The sequence below is a fragment of the Alternaria alternata genome, assembly GCF_001642055.1.
Source record: "Alternaria alternata strain SRC1lrK2f unplaced genomic scaffold CC77scaffold_41, whole genome shotgun sequence".
NCBI lineage: Eukaryota > Fungi > Ascomycota > Dothideomycetes > Pleosporales > Pleosporaceae > Alternaria > Alternaria alternata.
In genome coordinates this window covers 142,504-160,332 of record NW_017306230.1, presented here as the reverse complement: position 1 = coordinate 160,332, position 17,829 = coordinate 142,504, and the positions used below count along the sequence as shown (strand labels likewise).

Sequence of the window (17,829 nt, the reverse complement as noted above, 5' to 3'; positions counted from 1 at the left end):
GGTTTAGCGCGTACTCTGTTCCTTTAAGGGACGTGTGTCTCGAGCCCTCGTTACAGTTCTAGCCTATAATAAGCTAGAACGCACTAGATAAGCTTAGTTCCTAACACTAAGGTCTATAGGTATTTAGTTCTCTGATTGTAACAGTCTCTTTCTATTGTATATTTATCTACGCTTTTGCTTATTAGCTTTTAAGACAGCTTAAATCCCGAATTAAGGTTATAGGCATACGCATTAACAACAAAAAGGTAAAGGTAAAGAAGGCTTACAAGACTCTCAAAGACTGTTAATTAATATATAATAGGACACCACCCTGTCCTAAGCGCCTATAGTAGCGATCTAAGTTAAGTAAAGAGCATTGTAGGAAGTGCTTCTTAGACAACGTTCGACGCAAGCAAGGAGACTAGCAGACAGACTTTAGTCGCTTAGACTTTGAAGACGCTGTCTAGTAGGAGCTGAATTATCCGCAACCAATCGAAATTGAAAAGGTGTACGAGAAACGATGAATGTTATTGGTCTACATAATGTTCGGAATCCCGCTCATGGTGTGGATGGGCTTCTACGTCACCTGGCCAGATCCGAAGGCGCTGTATGTCTGCCTGCAGTCAACATGACTTTCATCTCAGCCTGTCAACGACGAACACATACATCTGTGGCAAATCTGCTCGTGAGTGACAATCTTCAATAGAACTCTTATTCGTTTAAGCGTGACGGGAATGTATCTGCAACCGAGCGATGAATTGCAAGCGGCTTTTGTTCACTCCTGTCTACCGATCATCATAACTATGTCGATAGCTTCAAGTCTTGACTATCGACCCAATTACCATGTAAGCCAGCTCTCAATCGAATAGGCAAATCAATAATTGCCTGCGCTTTCCCGAAGTTTCTCGTGTCTACGATATGGAGTTCGCTAGCCATAGTGGCGGCGTTATTGACAAGAGCGATAACCCACCCGTCACCCTCTGCAGTGGTCGAGCCTTTCCTTGCGACAAATACGGGTTCCTGAACAAAATGTGTAGGCCCAGGGAAATACTTTTCAATCGCCATGGTTTGGTAATTCAGGTGGCCTAAGGAGTTGTAAGGAGCATAACCGCCTCCCATCTTCGGCATTGTGTTGGGAAAGTCAGTGCCGAGCGTCGAATCCATGACGTTGAAAAAGGCATGCGAGTGCTTCCTCCCCACGAATCTGTCGTCGACGCGTGGAAATTCGCAATCGACTCCACTGATAATTTCGTGCTGTGGAAGATCTAAATCTTCTGAACGAGGATCGAAAGTGAAACGAACGAGCTGCGCCGCAATCTGCTCGGGATTAGGTGCGTTGCCTTGGGCATCTGGCCACCAGAAGAAAACGTTTTTGTCTGTGAGAGGCAGATCGAAGACGATATTTCCGGAATCATCCTCGTAGGCGTTGACTGTGTGTCCGGGGAACGCGTTCGGTGCGCGAAACCACTTGACATTGGTTCCAGATGCACCACGGCGAGGTAAGACTCCGAGGTAGAATGGGATATCCGGATTCCACTGCCAGTGTTCGCCGCCCTGCTTCATCCGCTCAAGATCGCATGTCTGTGGGATGATTGGGAATAAAACCTAATGAAGTCAGCTGATACTAGTCCTACAGCAGAGCAATCTCCATACCCAGTTTTCTGTAATAGCGAAGTCATGTATCATAGCAACGACAGGCGAGACAAGCCATACAGTCTCAGTGAAGGTGCCTGTAGAATCAATGGAAAAGTAGCAGATATCTGGCGTGCCATCGCCTTTTGCTTCATATCCAAACCCCAACAGCTCATTTCCGTCCAGTTTCGGATGAGCTGTAAAAGTCAAAGAAGGTAGTTGGCCATTGAAGTCTTCCAACCGAAGTGTTTCCAGGGTTTCCGGATCTAGAGCATAAGGAGGGGAGTCTTCTTTGCATGCAAGAAGCTTTCCATTGAAATGGAACACGTTGGTATTTGCGGTGCTGCGCACTTTGAACTCAACAGCATCAGTGAATTTGTTGCGATATTTGCCTGCAAACGGTGGTCAGCACAAGTTGCATCATGCGATCAGGACGCAGCGCACCAATCAAGGCTCTCTTCGCCTCTCGCTCTCGTACGAATTTCTCTGTCCGGACATATCTCTGTTTGAAGTGGGAACTGCCACCTTTGATTTTGAAAGCGCTGATATTGCCGTCGCCATTGAACCACTGTTTTCTGAACGTCAGTGGTTTCCCAGTCACTTCGGCGAGTTCACGGAAGTCTTGACATACAGGATCGTTCTCGATAAAGGGAGGCAACTGTGGGTCTGGCATGACTCTGTAGAAAGTGCCATCGATCTCTGAAGGTATCTCACCACGGACTGATAAGTTCTGAACTTCCCCTTCGAAGCGACATGGGCTCATGAACCCTGAATGCAAAGGCGTTGGAGGAAAAGCGCGTCTTGGCTGCATTGCAATCGCGTGGCCAGCCATGTTGAAAAGTTGTCGTGCTCAACCCAAAGCTACGTTCTTGTGGCAGTCACATATAGTCTATTTGTAGCGCGCATCTGGTAGCCAGAAGAGACGCGTAGAAGATGTCGTACATCGCCGCGAAGACCCCGGATTGTACAAAGATGCCGCTCGACAATGCCAGCAAAGATGGAGCGGGGTGAAAGGTCCGAAAGGAACATGGGTCTTAACTCCCCGGGTGGGCCCCACTCCGCCGAATTGTTCCGCGCTAACGCAACACGAGATAGATTCGCTGTGAGCGCAACGGACGCAGACCGGGCTTGACTTTGGAGTTATGGGGACGAAGAGCTATGCCAATCAAGGGTTCATGTGGTGCAGGCTGACCGAGAGAGGTGACACCTCGGGGTCCCATAAGCCAAAGGGCGTCTGGCGTTCACGGGTATCCAGAAAGTCTAATCTTTGCCTGTCACGTGCATGTACCGTCGGGATCAGAGTCGGAACTAAAATCAAATTTGCGCATCCAGCACGCTCGGTCCCTCGCATTCCCGTTACAACTATCTTAGATCCATCGCATTCGACCCGAGTGACCATCCAATCATGGATGCAAGATAACAGTTTTCGTCTGTAAGAACTCGTCAAACCCAAACGTTGAACCGAACCTGCCCCATCCACTATCCTTCCTTCCTCCGTGGGGCAAAGACACCTCATCGTGTACAGTGCTCGAATTTACATGTACTGCACCCGTCTGCAGCCTTTTTGCGAGCTTCAAAGCGCGCATGTGATCGCGACTGAAGATAGCACCTGAGAGACCGTAGGAAGATTCGTTCGCCAGGCTGACAGCCTCTTTTTCGTCGTCGAAAGCTCGAAGACCTAGCAGTGGACCGAACGACTCCTGGCTCCAGAAATCCATTGTCGAAGTGATGCCATCGATGATGGTAGGTGAGGCATCAAACGCGCTCTCAACTGTCTTTGTGGCAGCTCCACCATCTTTCGCGTTCGCCACGAGCGTGTCTATTCTCGATGCGCTTTTAGCATTGATTAACGTGGTTACCTGCTGCTCTGCGTTCGGCAGCTGCTGATGTAGGAGTTCCCGGAATCGTCGCTCCACCGACCGGGCTACGAGCACTATATCGGTGGACATGCAGATCTGACCCGACTATTGTTCAAGATGGTTAAGATTCGTCTTTCGATCAATAATCTGGTCAACATACGTTAAGCATTGCTCCGGCGAGCACTTGATGCGCTGCGTTCGCGAGATCGGCATCCTCCAACACAATGGCGAAATTTTTGCCTCCGAGCTCCATCGTCACAGGTTTGAGATAAAACGCCGCACGCTGAGCAACGTGACGACCTACCGCGGTCGAACCCGTGAAGTTGCACTTCCGTACTGCTTTGTGCGAGATCATAGCCTCGAAGCAGGTGGATGCATTTTCTGGACTGTGCTGAATGAAGTTAAGCACCCCCGGAGGGAAGCCTGCTTGTTGGAACAGCTTCGCGATTAGATGATGCGTTCGAGGGCACATCTCAGAGCCCTTCACTACGTTAGCAGTCATTTTCGATCAAATTCTCGACGACAGCCGCTGTATCTCACCTTCAGCACGGCCGTGTTCCCTGCGGCAACAGCTGCAGCGACTGCACGAAGTCCCAAGATCAGTGGCGCGTTCCATGGCGCGATAGCAAGAATCACGCCATAAGGTTCTTTCAAAACGATCGCTTGCGCATCCGGCGCCCTTACGATAGGTGCTATGCCAGTAAGCACTCCGGAGGTCACTGTGGCAGCAATGTCTTCTGCGATGGCGATGGAGTCTAAGACGTTTATCTCTGCCCATAGGGCTGAGCATGAGATTTCTCGCTGTATCAGTGTCTGGATATACTCGCTCTCATCACGCATAAGCTATCGAGATGTCAGCTCGGAATTTAAAAGAGCTTATGTACCCGTACCTGTGCGAGTCGATTGAAGAGTCTACGACGCTCAAACGGCTTTGAGTTCCTCCAAGTAGTGAAAGCATCGGCACACGACTCCACGGCCTGCGTACACAGGGCCTCCGTGGCGCCTACTGCATACATGTTTCGATTGGCCTTGTTGTCTGGATTTGGTCGAAACATTAGACCTGGGCTTTCGGAAGATACATCTGAAGGGGCGAAGTCAACGCCATGAATGATCAGGGGAACGACTGTAAAAGTCATGTTTGTGTTTTCAATTATTCAATAACTGAGCTTATCTACATTCCAAATCCTTTATGAACCCACTGTCCTCAAGTTCGTTTCCCCCGTGCAAATAGTCTATCGGACAGTCAGACCCGCGGAAACCTGTGCCGGGCCGGCATCCGACACATCCGGGAACATGTTCCGATAAGGTATCGCAGAGCGTCTCAAGAAATCATAAAGTCTCGATACGTCACGGGTCATAGTCGAGTGCATCTTTCCAAACACAAAGTCACAATGCGGGTCGCGTGGTCCAGACTAATTCGTTTCGCCGCTACCGACGGCCGCATCCTTCGCGGCGAGCCCATCCTCCCAACTCCAGATTTCGATCTCGGCAAAACAACCGCAGAAACCAAGCTACAAGCAAAAGTCATTGTAGGAGACAACATCTACGATAATACGGGTGAAACAAAGGTTTCTGACGAGGTCGTTACGGTCAAGAAGTTACTTGGACCTTTGACGCGAGATGATGTCGATATTCTGCGTTGCGTAGGCCTTAATTATGCGAGACATAGTATGGGATGCAGACTATCTCTGGGGCTTGAACTTTTACTAATTGATCCCAAGTCAAAGAAGCTGGTCGAACTCCGCCACCATATCCTTTCATCTTCTTCAAGCCCACCACCTGTCTTCACGACCATGACAAGGACGTCGTCATCCCCAAGATTGCTCAAGATGATCAAGCGGATTACGAAGGCGAGCTGGTGATAATTATCGGGAAAGATGCCAAAGACGTACCGCTTGGAGACGCACTAGACTACGTCGCTGCATACACGGGTGGCAACGATGTGTCCGCGAGAAAACTGCAGCGCGACCCGAAACTCGCAGGAGGCATTCCGCAATGGGGGTTTTCCAAAGGATTCGATACGTTTGCGCCGATAGGCCCTGCGCTGGTTGCGTCGGAACTGATTGGTGATCCGAAGAAGCTGCTGCTCCAAACGATTGTGGATGGTGAGGTACGGCAGAACGAGTACGTGGATGACTTGCTGTTCGATTGCGCTTATCTGGTACATTTTTTGTCCCAAGGGACCACGTTGCGTAGGGGATCGGTCATTATGACGGGAACGCCGGGTGGCGTTGGCGCTGGATTGAAGCCGCCGAAGTATCTCGTTCCGGGGACAATCATGGAAGTGTCGATCAGCAAGATTGGCACACTGCGGAATGGTGTCAAATTTGTATAGAGGCAGCAAGCAATAGATAAAGTCATGGTTGCTCGATTATATTCATCGTCATAACTCATAACGAGCGCACATCAGGAAGTCCCTGTCCTGTGACGCATGACTTCACTGAGGAATGTCGTGGATTGTTTCCGTTCTGTGCGGGACTGACTGAAACCTCGATCCAATCGCACGCCACGGGAAATGAGCAGAGAGCTCTTTCAATGTACATGCTATTTGTTGGATATTGGTTCAGTTGCAAACGTGCCAAAAAGACAGGAGATGTCATTCAATAGGACTCATCATTCCGATACTAGTGACTCCGCATCCTGCCCTTTGTGTCGATAAAAGCCCAAAGCTTTGAGCATAGGCTCATCATTCACTCGATATAAATACACCGTGTTTGCATCATCTGCATGGTGCTGATACTCATGCCACGAGGGAATGCAGAACGTGTCGCCCTTTCTCCAAGAATATTCTTTACCCGCAATTGTGGAGGTCCCAGAACCCTCAATGACATGGAATACAGACGAGGCTGTCGTCTGGATTGGCGGGCTTGACTTACCGGCGGAAATGCGAGTGGCAGATGCGCCCAAAGTGCGGCTGACTGTATTCAGTCAGCTTCCGTTCAGACATAGTGCAAACATGACATACTCTCGGATCCGTCAGCCTTCAGGTACGGCTTTGATGTGCTTTCTTCGGTGTCCTCGTCAAGCTGAGCCTTCATCCGGCTCCATGGGAACACGATAGAAGATGCCGAGGTGTCAATATCTTGAGCCGGATACCTTGGATCGGCATAGTGCTCTACAAAGTGGACCGGGTAATGGACAAAGTTAGGGAGGTCTAAGCCATCTAGCCAGATCATCGGCCCGGATCCATCTTTGCCATGGTCGTGCCAATTCCAGGTCGGAGTTAGGATGACATCGCCGCGCTGCATCTGAATACGCTTCCCGTGCACTGCGGTAAAACCTCCATTCCCTTCGATAATAAAACGACAAGCAAAAGCGGTATGGCGATGAGCTGGCGCAACCTCGTTGGGCATGACAAGCTGAAGTCCAGCATAGATCGTATCAGTTGTGAACGGCGCTTCTGTACAATGTGTAAGTTCTTCTATGGTTATCGGATTGCAGTTGGCCGTGGTTACCTCGCTTGGGATTCACCAGCATCAGCACACGACGTTCAGCCTGCTTCTCCGTGATGAGTTCTCCAGCTTGCAGCAAGCTCGGTCGGATCTTGTCGTACTCCCACACATGGGGAATGCATTTTGGGTCTGGCAGAGGAGGGTTGAGACGCGCCATCTGTGCCCATAGAGGCTTGGTGTGTTGCGCTGCAGCATTCTCCAGTAGCTCCCCCGTCGCTTGTTCGCGATTGGGCTGCGGAGAAAGGCCGCTCTGAGAGCTCGTGATGGTTGCTGTGAAGCTCATGACAACGATGGGTGAATTTTGAGAGATGATTGTAATGATAAAAAGCTTGCTTCTGATCTGAATCTCGACTTGATAAATTTCAGTCCTGGCGCACGCGTGTCAGGGCCGGATATCTATGCGCCCTGATTGCTTTCGCCCGGAACACGAGGACTGTGTTCCCGCTATCATGTTCGCTTTCGAGTCCGATGGCTCAAACGGCTGCGGGGTAGTGCTATACCGTCTGGCACAGGGTTTGGAGAGGCGGAGGTGGCTGCGCCCGTGTCGCGGCGGGGAGATAAGTCGCAGCGCCGTTGCGCGTTCTCTTGGCGTGTTCGTGACAACTTGACGCCCATTCCGGCCTCCCCGCCTCGTCTATTGTTCACCCAACTCGCCCGCCATCACAACATCCGGAACAACACTCCGAACCGGTGTGAAATCAGCAATTTCCTAACTGGGATCCGTCATCGATGGATGCATCCGAAAACACGCAGGCTGGTGGGACGGACGACCCCGGCACAAATCGGAGGGCAGCGAAGCGGCATAGGATCATGATAGCATGCACGTGTTGCAGACAGCGCAAGTCCCGAGTAAGTGCTTGCTCTGTGGAGTTTGTATTGTAGCCATGCAAGCTGATGTATTGTTATCTGAAAGTGCGATGGTGTAAGACCGAAATGCTCAGCATGTGCGAGTCATAATTATGAATGCACATATGCAAACACAACAACTCTGACGAAGAACTCTGCATCTACAAAGTCTGGCATCGCCTAAAGTAAGCTTTACAGATACGAGCTTACCCAAGTCAGATATATCGAAGGGCTTGAGTCACGTTTGACAGTGCTTGAACGATCTCTTGCGGAAGTCTCAGGCAAAGTCTCTCGTATCGAGTCTCTGAGTGCAGATGATAGCCTGCCTCAACAGCAGTCGCCAGAAACTATACACATCACCGACCTTCAAGATGAGGATGGTATAACAGTCGAATCACACGATCCTACTGATGGAATTGGGTCGATTTCTTTCACGAAAGAAGAAGAATCAGGTTACTTTGGTGCCTTGATACTCATTTGGTACTCAAATAAAACTGTGGCTGACATACTTTAGGGCCCTCATCCAACATAGCTTTTACGCGTCAGATCGTGCGGTCCACAACGGAAGTTCTGAAGTCCATTTCCTCCACCGCAAGTCCAGTTTCTCCTAGCGCGGCAGCGCTTCAAAGTCATGTGCTTCATGTTTCCCGACCAACATCCCCCCCTTCCAGAAACTTCGGCACGCAATCGAACCTAGTCCCTGCTGGCACTGAACCCTTCGTACTCCCGCCAGAGAATGAAACCATGCAGATGATAGAAACCTATTTTAGCACGACCGGTGAGCTGTTTCCGTACATTGATAAGGAGGCCTTTCTGCAGCAATATCACGAGCTCGCTTCATCCAACATTCGTACGGTGCGCAGATCTTGGTTGGGTTTGTTAAACATGATACTAGCGATGTCTACCAGTGCTAGTCACGGCGTCTCTTCGGCAACCGAACGAACAGCTATCTCGGATATTTTCTTTCGGCGAACCATGACTCTCTGCGAGAAGCAGATTCGCCATGGGACGAACTTGGAAGTCGGCGAGTCACAGTCCCTGGTGTTAGTGAAAATACTCTACTGACTATTGATAAGTCCAGCTGCTGCTCCTCATGAGCCAGTATCTACAGGGTTCTGAACGATCTATCGAAACCTGGAACATACACGGGCTTGCCGTCAAGGCTGCATATCAGCTCGGCCTGCACTCTTCAGATGCGATGCAGAACCATTCAGCCGTTGAAGCTGAGATCCGCAAGAGAACATGGTTCGGATGCGTAATATTGGATCGGTATGCTTGTTATCGTCACACAACCTACAGCACCTGACAGACGTAGCACCTTGAGTATGACCATGGGTCGTCCAACATCTATCCCCGATAGCTTTGTAAAGTTGAGCCTCCCATGTTCGTTAAGGAGCATTTGTCCCAGCTCTACTATCCTTGGCCAAAATGAGAACGACGATGATAGTACTGTATTCTATAGTGCGACAATGTGAGTTTGTGACTGGGCGCGCTAACTTTTGCTTACAAGAATGCAGAACTCTATACAAGATATTAGGAGAGGTCATTGAGGTCTTGTATGAGAACAACCTGGGCTGTGAGGCTTCTGTGAATCTGTTCGGTATTGCTTCGTCACTGCTGCAATTTGAGCAAAAGTACATAGGCTGGCAGCATTCTTTGCCTGCCAGTTTCTCGCTGATCGTACCGGGAGCCCAACTGTTCGATGGGAGAGGCGAGCTCAACCTAAGGTTCCGGCTCATTCTTACGCTGCGCTTCTTGAACGTACGCATCTTGACGCATCGACCGATGCTCTCGAAGTATCTTGAACTTATCGCCAATCCACATTCAGATATGCAGCAAATGGCCATTCTAAAACAGATCGGGGCGAACAGTATGCGCATCTGTATAAATTCAGCAGTCGATGTAATCAAACTCGTGCGAGAAGTCCTAGCTCCCCAAGAGCCCCGTTCCCACCTACTTGGCGCCTGGTGGTTCTCGCTGTACTACAGTATGTAAACAGCTCTGTTGACATTTGCTTCCGGCTAATCACTTGACTAGCGTTCAATGCTTCTCTTGTCATTTATTCTGCCCTTCTCATAATACACCAAATGCAGGCTCGCCAGCTTTCCCTCGACCTTGATGACACCGGCATATCGATGGACTCCCTCAATAAGGCCATTGAATGCTTGTCTCTAGTGGACAAAGGGAGCAGGATGACGGAGAAATGCGTCCGATACATCACTGCGCTTGCGAAGACGCTTTCTACAATCTGTAGGTCAGCCCTTTGCCCATATTTATTGAGACATTCTGATGGCTGACCGATACGTTAGACGTGCCGGATAGAGCATTGGAGGTAGACTCCGATAATCTCGCAACTAACCCGTCTACAGCATTCTCCACGCGCCAAGCACCAATCAATTTCGCTCCGCACGAGATATCCGATTTCTACGATTCGACCGACTTGCACATAGGTATGACCCTAGACGACTTGATTTACACTTCAGAGTTCAACTTGATGCCTACAAATTAGCTTGGGGCCAAGCATGCTCTGTGCAATCAAAACCACATCGCTTACAGGCTTGATGATGAACTTGTTCCAAATCATTGATGGCAAGATGATATTCTGCATTTGTGCCCTGTGTGCTGAACACTATTTATTCTGCCTGATCAGATCGCTCACAGATTTCGCCCAAGCATCTTCCATCGCCTGTTCCGCATTATACCCATAGGCCCACCACTGCGTGACCGGATCACTCCACTGATTCGCGCTGCTGAGCATAGGCAACCCAGCAACTTCCGCGGCCATCGATTCATCTCTAGCCCTCTGTTCTGGCCCATCCGCAAAGTGCCATATCGTCCCGTTCACGGTACTAGCGTTCTGCATATCTCCGCTTCTTTTGATACGCTCTTGCTCGAACACGCGCAGCGCAAATGGTACGTCATCTAGAGAAGATACATGATTGAGCGCCACCGCGAGGGCGGCGCCATCTTCGACAGCCATGGCGGCGCCCTGCGACATGTATGGCAGCATGGCGTGGGCGGCATCCCCCATGATTATTAGTTTGTTGGATGGTGCGGTCCAGGATCGGAGCTGCTGACCAACTTTCAAGGGCCACTTCAAGCAGTCATCGATGAGAGAGATGATTTTGGTCAACCTGGAAACTTGTTAGTAAGATACGTACTCTTTAATAGCGATACAACGTACCCAGAGTCCCATCCACCGAATTCATGCTGTATATCCTCCTTGGTAAATTTACCTGTCCATGTTGCTGGGTCGGATCGATCGATATGGGACAGTACCATGTTGAATGCCTCGCCGGCGGCGATTGCGTACGTCATGACATGTCTATTTTCGCCAATCCTGCGCAAGTGAATCGTCAGAAGGGCAGGCTCTAAATGTCACAGACACCACCAAATTTGAGCGTGCCTAAACGTACCAGATATTCAGCGATGGCTCTTCGATGATCCAGGCAATCTCTGGATCCGCTTTTATCTTTTGAACATCGACGGTCGCCCGATACGCAGCGAAGCCATTAAAAGAAGGTTCATGAATTGTGTCCTTGTAGATAGTTGCCCTTGCCTTTGACTTGATACCTACATATTTAGATTAGCATTATCCGCAAACAGCATCCCCAAGCTTACCATCCGCGGCAATCACCAAATCTGCCATGATAATGCTGTTATTCGCCAGCTCAACTGAAGCACTCTTCTCAGAGTACTTCACGACCCTAGCATTCAGTTCGATCATAACGCCCAACTGCAGCGCTCGTTGATGCAAGGCATGATGGAAATGCGCACGATGAACAACATAATATGGAACCTTGAAGTTCTCTCGAAAATCTTTACCAAGCGCCGTGCGCCCGATCTCCCGGCCATCTTCCCAGCGCCTGAAATGAATGGCGTCAGGTTTCACAACCCACTTTTCCAAATGCTCAAAAACACCCCAGTCGTGTAGTAGGCGCCCGGAGTTTGGTGGAATCTGGATTCCGGCGCCGACCTAAAGATTGCGTCAGCATACATATGGTTGAGAGGATAACTGATCGTACCTCTCCGAGTTTCGACGCCTGTTCCAGCACCCGCACTGAATGACCTCGTCGGGCTAGCGCGATGGCGAGGGCGAGTCCACCTAGTCCTGCTCCGACGACGATAATGCTCATTTTGATGCGGGCTTGCTCTGGTAAAAAAATAGAAGGAGTAGATGTTGCATTGCGTTCATTCGCTTTTTCGAGGAAGCGCAATGCTTGGGAGGGATATGAAGTTTTCAGGCTCAGCGGATGATGTGGTGTAGCGATATCTTCAGTCTTTCTTCGTTTGAATCGTTCAGATGGGTCTGCAACCAACTCTGGACTGTCCTTGATATCTTCGATGATTGCGCGCATTTTCACTGAAGCAAGATCGTTTGGTCTTAGACGTGGATACCAATGCAAAGAGTTGAGTTGTTTCAGACTTTGATAAGGATCTTTGAAGATCAGATATGACTGAAGATTTAGAATCTGCAGGTCGAAAGAGGGCGGGCCAGGATCGTCCGACTTCGCAAAAGATGGCGGGGAGGAAGGCGCAACGGCCGTAGCTAATGTGCTAGCCGATGCGGCGCAAACGGATGTGGATCCGCCGCTTTTCCGGGCATGAACCCGAGCGAATGCTCAGATTGGCCGTATCCAAAGACTTGCAACTGTCACGAATGTTGAATTTCTGTGGTGACAACGCCTTGATTGTGTATACACAGAGTTTGAACGTGACGCATTTTGACGTTGCTATCGCAAATGCACAACTCTGAAATCTAATACTACATAATTTCGTACACGTCGATCTTAACATGATTTGGCACCTGCGGCGGAAGTAGACCGCCAACAAAGCAAGTGCTGTTCAACCACGCATGCGGTCCATCGGCAACCTCGAACCTAGGAAACGTTTTCGTGTACCAATTTGCGCCTCCTTCCTTCATCGAAACCTTACAGGGATCTTGCCCGAAGACAGCGTCCATCATTTCCTGACTTGCTCGGCCGTACCCTTCGTTGGTGATGTTTACCAGAGTTCCGTCTTCTGCTTGAATGGTGTATTTGGCCAGAACATGAACCACGCCGTCTGGCCTTGCTGCGTTCCAATCGCCGCCACCAGGAAGAATTGTTCCTTTTATCTTGGGTCCTTCAAAGCGTCCGCCGGTGATGGGAATAAATCTTCTTTCGCCGGACGCGATTCTGCCAAAGCATTGTGGCGGAGCGAGGTCGACATGGAGTGTGAACGCGTAAACGAGGGTCGGAGCCATGTTTGGCGCAGATCGTATGTGCACCGAGTCAAATGGCAATAGATAGAGTCCGAAGGCGAGTCTTGATCGTTGATGATCGTACCGGGCCTTTCTGAGCATATGATGCGAGGAGATTGTGGTAGGAGTAATGAAGTGAGCGGTGCCGATCGCTCTCTTACTCGATCCATGCCCCTGCGTACGTACGCACCCAACGTATACATTAGATACTTCCTGTTTCCATTGAGCACTAGAGATAGCCAATCTCCGGTGCCCAAGCAGTGTCGCAGGCGGCGTCGGCCTCTTTGGGCATGAGATCGACCGAAGCCGGCAACGGCCTTAACTCCCCGTGTCAGAACCCGCCAACCCTCCTAAGGACACATCTCTTCGCTAGGAAGCGTTCCGAGCTGAAATCTTACCAATCTTGCTTTTGCTATCCATTCAGGCGCTTTTTGGGCCGAATAAGTGAGCAAAGCGAGCTGACGCTCGTCTCCAATCCAGGGTCTGTTCGCTCGGTTGAGCGTTTCGGCAGTCCTGGACCTCCACTTACCTCGCGGTGGTCTCCATTGCAGAAATACCCCAGATTTCCATCGTACTTTAACCACTTTACGCTTAGAGTAATCTCCGTTAAGATGACTTCACCCGAAAATATCCAACAGGCTGCTGGCAGAAATCATGGTCTGCCTTTGCTGCCACGCCCAACCGACGACGAACGAGATCCTTTGCGATGGTCGCGGCGTCTGAAGCTTATGGCGCTTGGAGCGACCGCCTTTGTCAACTTCACGGCGAATTTCGCTGGCTCTGGACTTTCTGTAGCCGCTCCAGTACTTGAGATGCAGTTCCACAAGACTGCAAACCAAACCAACGCTCTCATGACAGTGAGTCATTGATCATATGAGAAACTTACCCCCAGATCTGACTCGTCACCTAGTTCAACTTCTTGTTCCTTGGAGTTGGTAATTATTTCTGGGTCCCATTTGGAGTCAAGTTTGGCAAAAGGGCATCACTCGTCGTTTCCACCTTGATGCTCTTTGCGATTCTCGTCTGGACAGCCAAGACCACAAATTTTAACAGCCTGTTAGCTGCAAGGTGTTTGTCCGGTTTTGCTTCAGCAGCTGGAGAAGTAAGGATTCCGTTCTCTTGAATTGTGTGGAATTGATCGTGTCGCAGAGTGTTGTTCCCAGTATCGTGTCGGATGTTTTCTTTCTCCACGAACGAGCATCCATGATGTCAGCGTAAGTTCAGAGACCCTCTCAGACTCCCAACTATTGCTGAAAGACCAATAGATATACTATACTCGTTTCCAGCGCTACAGCCATTGGCCCACTGCTGGCTTCATTCATCATACAGTACAGCCGCGGTGGCTGGGTCGATTACATATGGGTTTGTGCAGCTCTCGCTGGAGCTAACACCCTGGCAATCTATCTCCTATACCCAGAGTCAACGTTTGAAAGACCAGAACACCATCACCCTCCTGCGAGTTCAGCGACAAGTGATTCCGAAAAGCCGGCAATACAGAGAGTGGAAACAACTTCCTGGCACGGCGTCAGTGTGGTACCCAAGTCATGGCGATCGATATGGACATCCTTGTTCAGCATTAATCATGAAGTCAGGGTCACAGAGCTGTTGTACAGACCGCTGGCAATGTTATTTAAGCCAGCTGTGATGCTGGCAGTCTTCATATATGGCACGAGCCTTGCGTCTCAGGTCATTCTCATGTAGGTAACCCCTTATCCATCATCGAAATATGGTAATCTAATGACTTGGTAGATTCGCCTTTCCAAACCTGTTGATGGCACCTCCATATCTCTTCACTGGGATCGGTGTTGGACTAATGCAAGTGGCAGCTATAATTGGTTTTCTGATCGGCTGTTTCGCAGGTGGCTACATAGCGGATGTCATCACCGCGGTGGTGGTTCGAAAGCAGAAAGGTGTCGTGTATCCAGAGCAGCGACTGATTGCTATGCTTCCCGGGTGCCTTATAGCTCCGATAGGGTGCATCGTGATTGCATTCTCATGCGCTCACAAGCTGCACTGGGTTGCAATCGCATTCGCTTTTGGCATGGGTAAGTCTCTATAGCATCTTTTAGATTTCGCTGACCCTTGCAGTGTCCTTCGGAACAATCTTCGCGCCCAACATTGCAATCACCTATGTCGTTGAGTGCTTCACTAGGAACGCTTCCGAGGCTCTGGTCGCAATCAATGTCTTCAAGAATCTAGTTGCCTTTTTGTTTCTTTATACTGCTGTAGATTGGATTGCATCGAGCGGATGGATCCAGGTGTATATGATCATGTTCATGCTTGTTTCGATGGGTATGATGTTGTGCGTTCCATTCTATTTCCTCGGATCGAAGTGGAGGGGCCAGGAGGAGGTAGGATTGGTCTAGATATGCTACACTAGGAGCTGTGATGAATTGGTTGAAGTTCAATCAGCTATTCTTCTCATAGTTTGGTGGGGCTTTTATGTCACCTTGCCGGCACTAATAGCGCTGTATATCTGCACGTAGTAAACAACACTTCCATATAGTCTGCCTCAAATAAACACATGCATTTGCGGTACATGTTCTCGCGTGTAGAGAGTTTTGACCGAACACCTTCGTTGCTCTACTAAGGAGGAGTAAGACAATAGAGATCTGTCCGCAGTTTGCACAAAATCATGACTGCTTCGATGCGCGCTGGATCAAACTACGATGTTCGAGCACATTTGTCTTGTGATGGTAGAATTCAAATTTGTTGAACGCTTGTTCCTGTACTTGGGTACAATGAATCGCTATATACTAGTACCGTGCTTGATTGAACACGCAGAGAAATGAGCAAGTTTGGTAGGGTGTACCCCCTGCTCATCACTCACGTTAACTTCAACCCTCTGATATCTCTCCTTTGTTAGCATCCGGCTTTCGCGCCATGACCCAGACAAACTCAGACTCGTAATCGGGCTCATGTTCTTCCAGCTTGCCATCACCTGCCTTCACAGTCTCAACCTCTAACAATTCGAAGCCTATATCTTCCAAAATTTCGCAATTCTTTTGCATTCCGTAGCTGCTCCAAAACATCCCGTAACCCATCATCTCGCCATGAATTTCTTCTTCGTCAAGGCCCGCAAGGTTGAAAACGAAGAGACCTCCAGGCTTGATCCATGTGTAGATCTTGGCGAGCAAATCCTCAAGTTGGGCGCGAGGGAGGTGGAACAAGGTGTAGAAGCTGAGCACGCCGTGGAAACTCTCAGCTTCGAACGTAAGTGTGGCCATATTACCAGCGACGAACTTTACATTCGGGCAACGAGCTTTAGCCATTTCAATCTGCTTGGCAGAGATGTCGTTTGCTGTCACTTGGGCTCCACGGTCGACCAGCATATTCAATACAGGCACACCAGGGCCGCAGCCAAGCTCTAGAACGGATGGTGAGGCCGGTAATCTGTCGAGGAATCTCTTTGTGTATCGTTGGCGTGGTGACATGTCGCTCTCAACCCATTCCAGATACCATTGCGCAATGTGATCATAGGCGTGTTCGACGATATTTTCGGGTGCTTCAGACATGTCGCTTGATTTTATGAGCAGTTACTTAGGATATCGGGTGGAAGTGTGCGCGATCTTATTGTTGAAGGATGTTGTGAGTGGAGTGAATGAAGCGAAGTTTCATATGTCAACAAAGACCTTCGGTACCCTTATCTCTCAAGCCTTACTGGTCTGTTCGACAGCCCCCTGGCAGCTCAAAGGAAGAGATACGCCGAGAAGGAATGGGGTACCCACTCGCCACGATCCTTCAGTTTACGGTCGGCCTATGCCGCCTTGCGTTCCTCCCCCGCAAGCTTACCATCGAGACGAAGGCTATATACTTGCTCACGCTGTGCAACAAGTCGATGCATCTGTCATCATCTCGATTCCTACATCTACACCAGGTGCAGATTCTGTAACCATCTGCACGTCCAGTCCGATTTTTGTGCAGGTTCCATAACCGCCATACCCTTCTCTTCGCTCACCCGACCTTTCACCTATCATTCAAGGACAAGCATACCTTGAAGAGGCGGGGGCCGACAGGGTACATTGGCATGTACATAAGCATTAATTATCAACTTGGCGGTCAATCCCCAAGATAGGATAATTCCATTCCTGAAACAGCCAGAGTCGACCTTGGGTGGACCTGAGTTAGACGCAGCTTTGCGGCACAGTCGTTTTCTCTGCTTGCCGCCCACAAACCCCGCACCAAGCAGCCACGAAGGAGTATCTACGACCGCAACCGAAGACATCTATCTTTGCTTGTGCGCTCTCTGTTGCCAAAGAAGAAGACGTCCTACGCATACCAGATACGACACAACCAAGTCGGAAGACACCTACGCCCGCTGCCAACGCTATCTTCCTACGTGGAGATGGATATTGTGCTAAGCCTAGCGCTAGCAAGGGGGTGAGTGCCATTACCTATCAGCGCTACGAAATCAAGCTTTCTCAAGCTCAAGTAACCTTGCTTCGGCGTCGACGCGCAGAACCCTCCCGCCGGTACCGACCTTCAGGCCACCCGCTGTGCCGCTGTTCCCGAGGTCATCTCACCAACAGAGCGTAGGCGCTACGTGCGCAATGCGATAGTTCCGCAACATGTAGCCTTTTCCTAGTAGCCCTGTGTGCCAGCGCGAACAACAGGCTCGTTCGGACTCGTATCAAGCTTGTATTTTCGCGTGCTTGATCAATGCTTCACGCATGGTCAATGATATCTGGACTAGATCTTGAGACATCTCCAGTCGGTTATGGAGCTTGTTTGTCCTGGATCCAAAGCTGTTCATTGGTGAGACCCCTGCCATTTGATTGTTGTTGAGTTCCTGCAGCCGGGCAACCAGCTGTTGTCTGGG

At 49.9% G+C, this 17,829-nt stretch overlaps 9 protein-coding genes across 9 annotated transcripts; 3 read left to right on the top strand and 6 right to left on the bottom strand.

The window, feature by feature from the left end:
- Window positions 1–651: 651 nt before the first annotated feature.
- CC77DRAFT_1045302 (putative lignostilbene dioxygenase) lies at window positions 652–2,778 on the bottom strand. The gene is made up of 4 exons (XM_018527388.1): window positions 2,243–2,778; window positions 2,056–2,179; window positions 1,633–2,003; window positions 652–1,584 (listed from the first exon to the last, which is right to left on the bottom strand). The coding sequence occupies exons 1-4, from the start codon at window positions 2,441–2,443 to the stop codon at window positions 781–783; spliced, it is 1,500 nt and encodes a 499-aa protein (XP_018379017.1). The 5' UTR covers window positions 2,444–2,778; the 3' UTR covers window positions 652–780.
- A 236-nt stretch (window positions 2,779–3,014) lies between these two features.
- Window positions 3,015–4,486, bottom strand: CC77DRAFT_1036268 (putative aldehyde dehydrogenase; the record flags this gene model as incomplete). The annotated part of the gene is made up of 4 exons (XM_018527000.1): window positions 3,015–3,575; window positions 3,631–3,951; window positions 4,011–4,313; window positions 4,361–4,486. 4 exons carry the CDS (start codon window positions 4,484–4,486, stop codon window positions 3,015–3,017), a joined length of 1,311 nt encoding a protein of 436 aa, XP_018379016.1.
- A 100-nt stretch (window positions 4,487–4,586) lies between these two features.
- Window positions 4,587–5,834, top strand: CC77DRAFT_666734 (hypothetical protein). The gene is made up of 2 exons (XM_018532676.1): window positions 4,587–5,138; window positions 5,192–5,834. Exons 1-2 carry the CDS (start codon window positions 4,862–4,864, stop codon window positions 5,803–5,805), a joined length of 891 nt encoding a protein of 296 aa, XP_018379015.1. The 5' UTR covers window positions 4,587–4,861; the 3' UTR covers window positions 5,806–5,834.
- A 234-nt stretch (window positions 5,835–6,068) lies between these two features.
- Window positions 6,069–7,446, bottom strand: CC77DRAFT_1003130 (RmlC-like cupin). Its single transcript, XM_018523200.1, has 3 exons — window positions 6,926–7,446; window positions 6,436–6,870; window positions 6,069–6,388 (listed from the first exon to the last, which is right to left on the bottom strand). Exons 1-3 carry the CDS (start codon window positions 7,203–7,205, stop codon window positions 6,084–6,086), a joined length of 1,020 nt encoding a protein of 339 aa, XP_018379014.1. The 5' UTR covers window positions 7,206–7,446; the 3' UTR covers window positions 6,069–6,083.
- A 205-nt stretch (window positions 7,447–7,651) lies between these two features.
- CC77DRAFT_1036265 (hypothetical protein) lies at window positions 7,652–10,277 on the top strand (the record flags this gene model as incomplete). The annotated part of the gene is made up of 9 exons (XM_018526999.1): window positions 7,652–7,771; window positions 7,836–7,936; window positions 7,988–8,264; window positions 8,315–8,792; window positions 8,845–9,037; window positions 9,084–9,239; window positions 9,286–9,755; window positions 9,806–10,018; window positions 10,078–10,277. 9 exons carry the CDS (start codon window positions 7,652–7,654, stop codon window positions 10,275–10,277), a joined length of 2,208 nt encoding a protein of 735 aa, XP_018379013.1.
- A 120-nt stretch (window positions 10,278–10,397) lies between these two features.
- CC77DRAFT_1003124 (FAD binding domain-containing protein) lies at window positions 10,398–12,214 on the bottom strand (the record flags this gene model as incomplete). Its single annotated transcript, XM_018523199.1, has 5 exons — window positions 11,794–12,214; window positions 11,390–11,744; window positions 11,185–11,341; window positions 10,953–11,108; window positions 10,398–10,902 (listed from the first exon to the last, which is right to left on the bottom strand). The coding sequence occupies exons 1-5, from the start codon at window positions 12,124–12,126 to the stop codon at window positions 10,398–10,400; spliced, it is 1,506 nt and encodes a 501-aa protein (XP_018379012.1). The 5' UTR covers window positions 12,127–12,214.
- A 319-nt stretch (window positions 12,215–12,533) lies between these two features.
- Window positions 12,534–13,013, bottom strand: CC77DRAFT_950738 (hypothetical protein; the record flags this gene model as incomplete). The annotated part of the gene is made up of 1 exon (XM_018535335.1): window positions 12,534–13,013. One exon carries the CDS (start codon window positions 13,011–13,013, stop codon window positions 12,534–12,536), a length of 480 nt encoding a protein of 159 aa, XP_018379011.1.
- A 165-nt stretch (window positions 13,014–13,178) lies between these two features.
- Window positions 13,179–15,376, top strand: CC77DRAFT_1085206 (MFS transporter; the record flags this gene model as incomplete). The annotated part of the gene is made up of 7 exons (XM_018529413.1): window positions 13,179–13,192; window positions 13,660–13,867; window positions 13,921–14,112; window positions 14,160–14,224; window positions 14,276–14,707; window positions 14,760–15,055; window positions 15,099–15,376. The coding sequence occupies 7 exons, from the start codon at window positions 13,179–13,181 to the stop codon at window positions 15,374–15,376; spliced, it is 1,485 nt and encodes a 494-aa protein (XP_018379010.1).
- Window positions 15,377–15,712: 336 nt separating this feature from the next.
- CC77DRAFT_1026590 (putative O-methyltransferase) lies at window positions 15,713–16,608 on the bottom strand. Its single transcript, XM_018526293.1, has one exon. It carries the CDS (start codon window positions 16,523–16,525, stop codon window positions 15,848–15,850), a length of 678 nt encoding a protein of 225 aa, XP_018379009.1. The 5' UTR covers window positions 16,526–16,608; the 3' UTR covers window positions 15,713–15,847.
- Window positions 16,609–17,829: the final 1,221 nt, after the last annotated feature.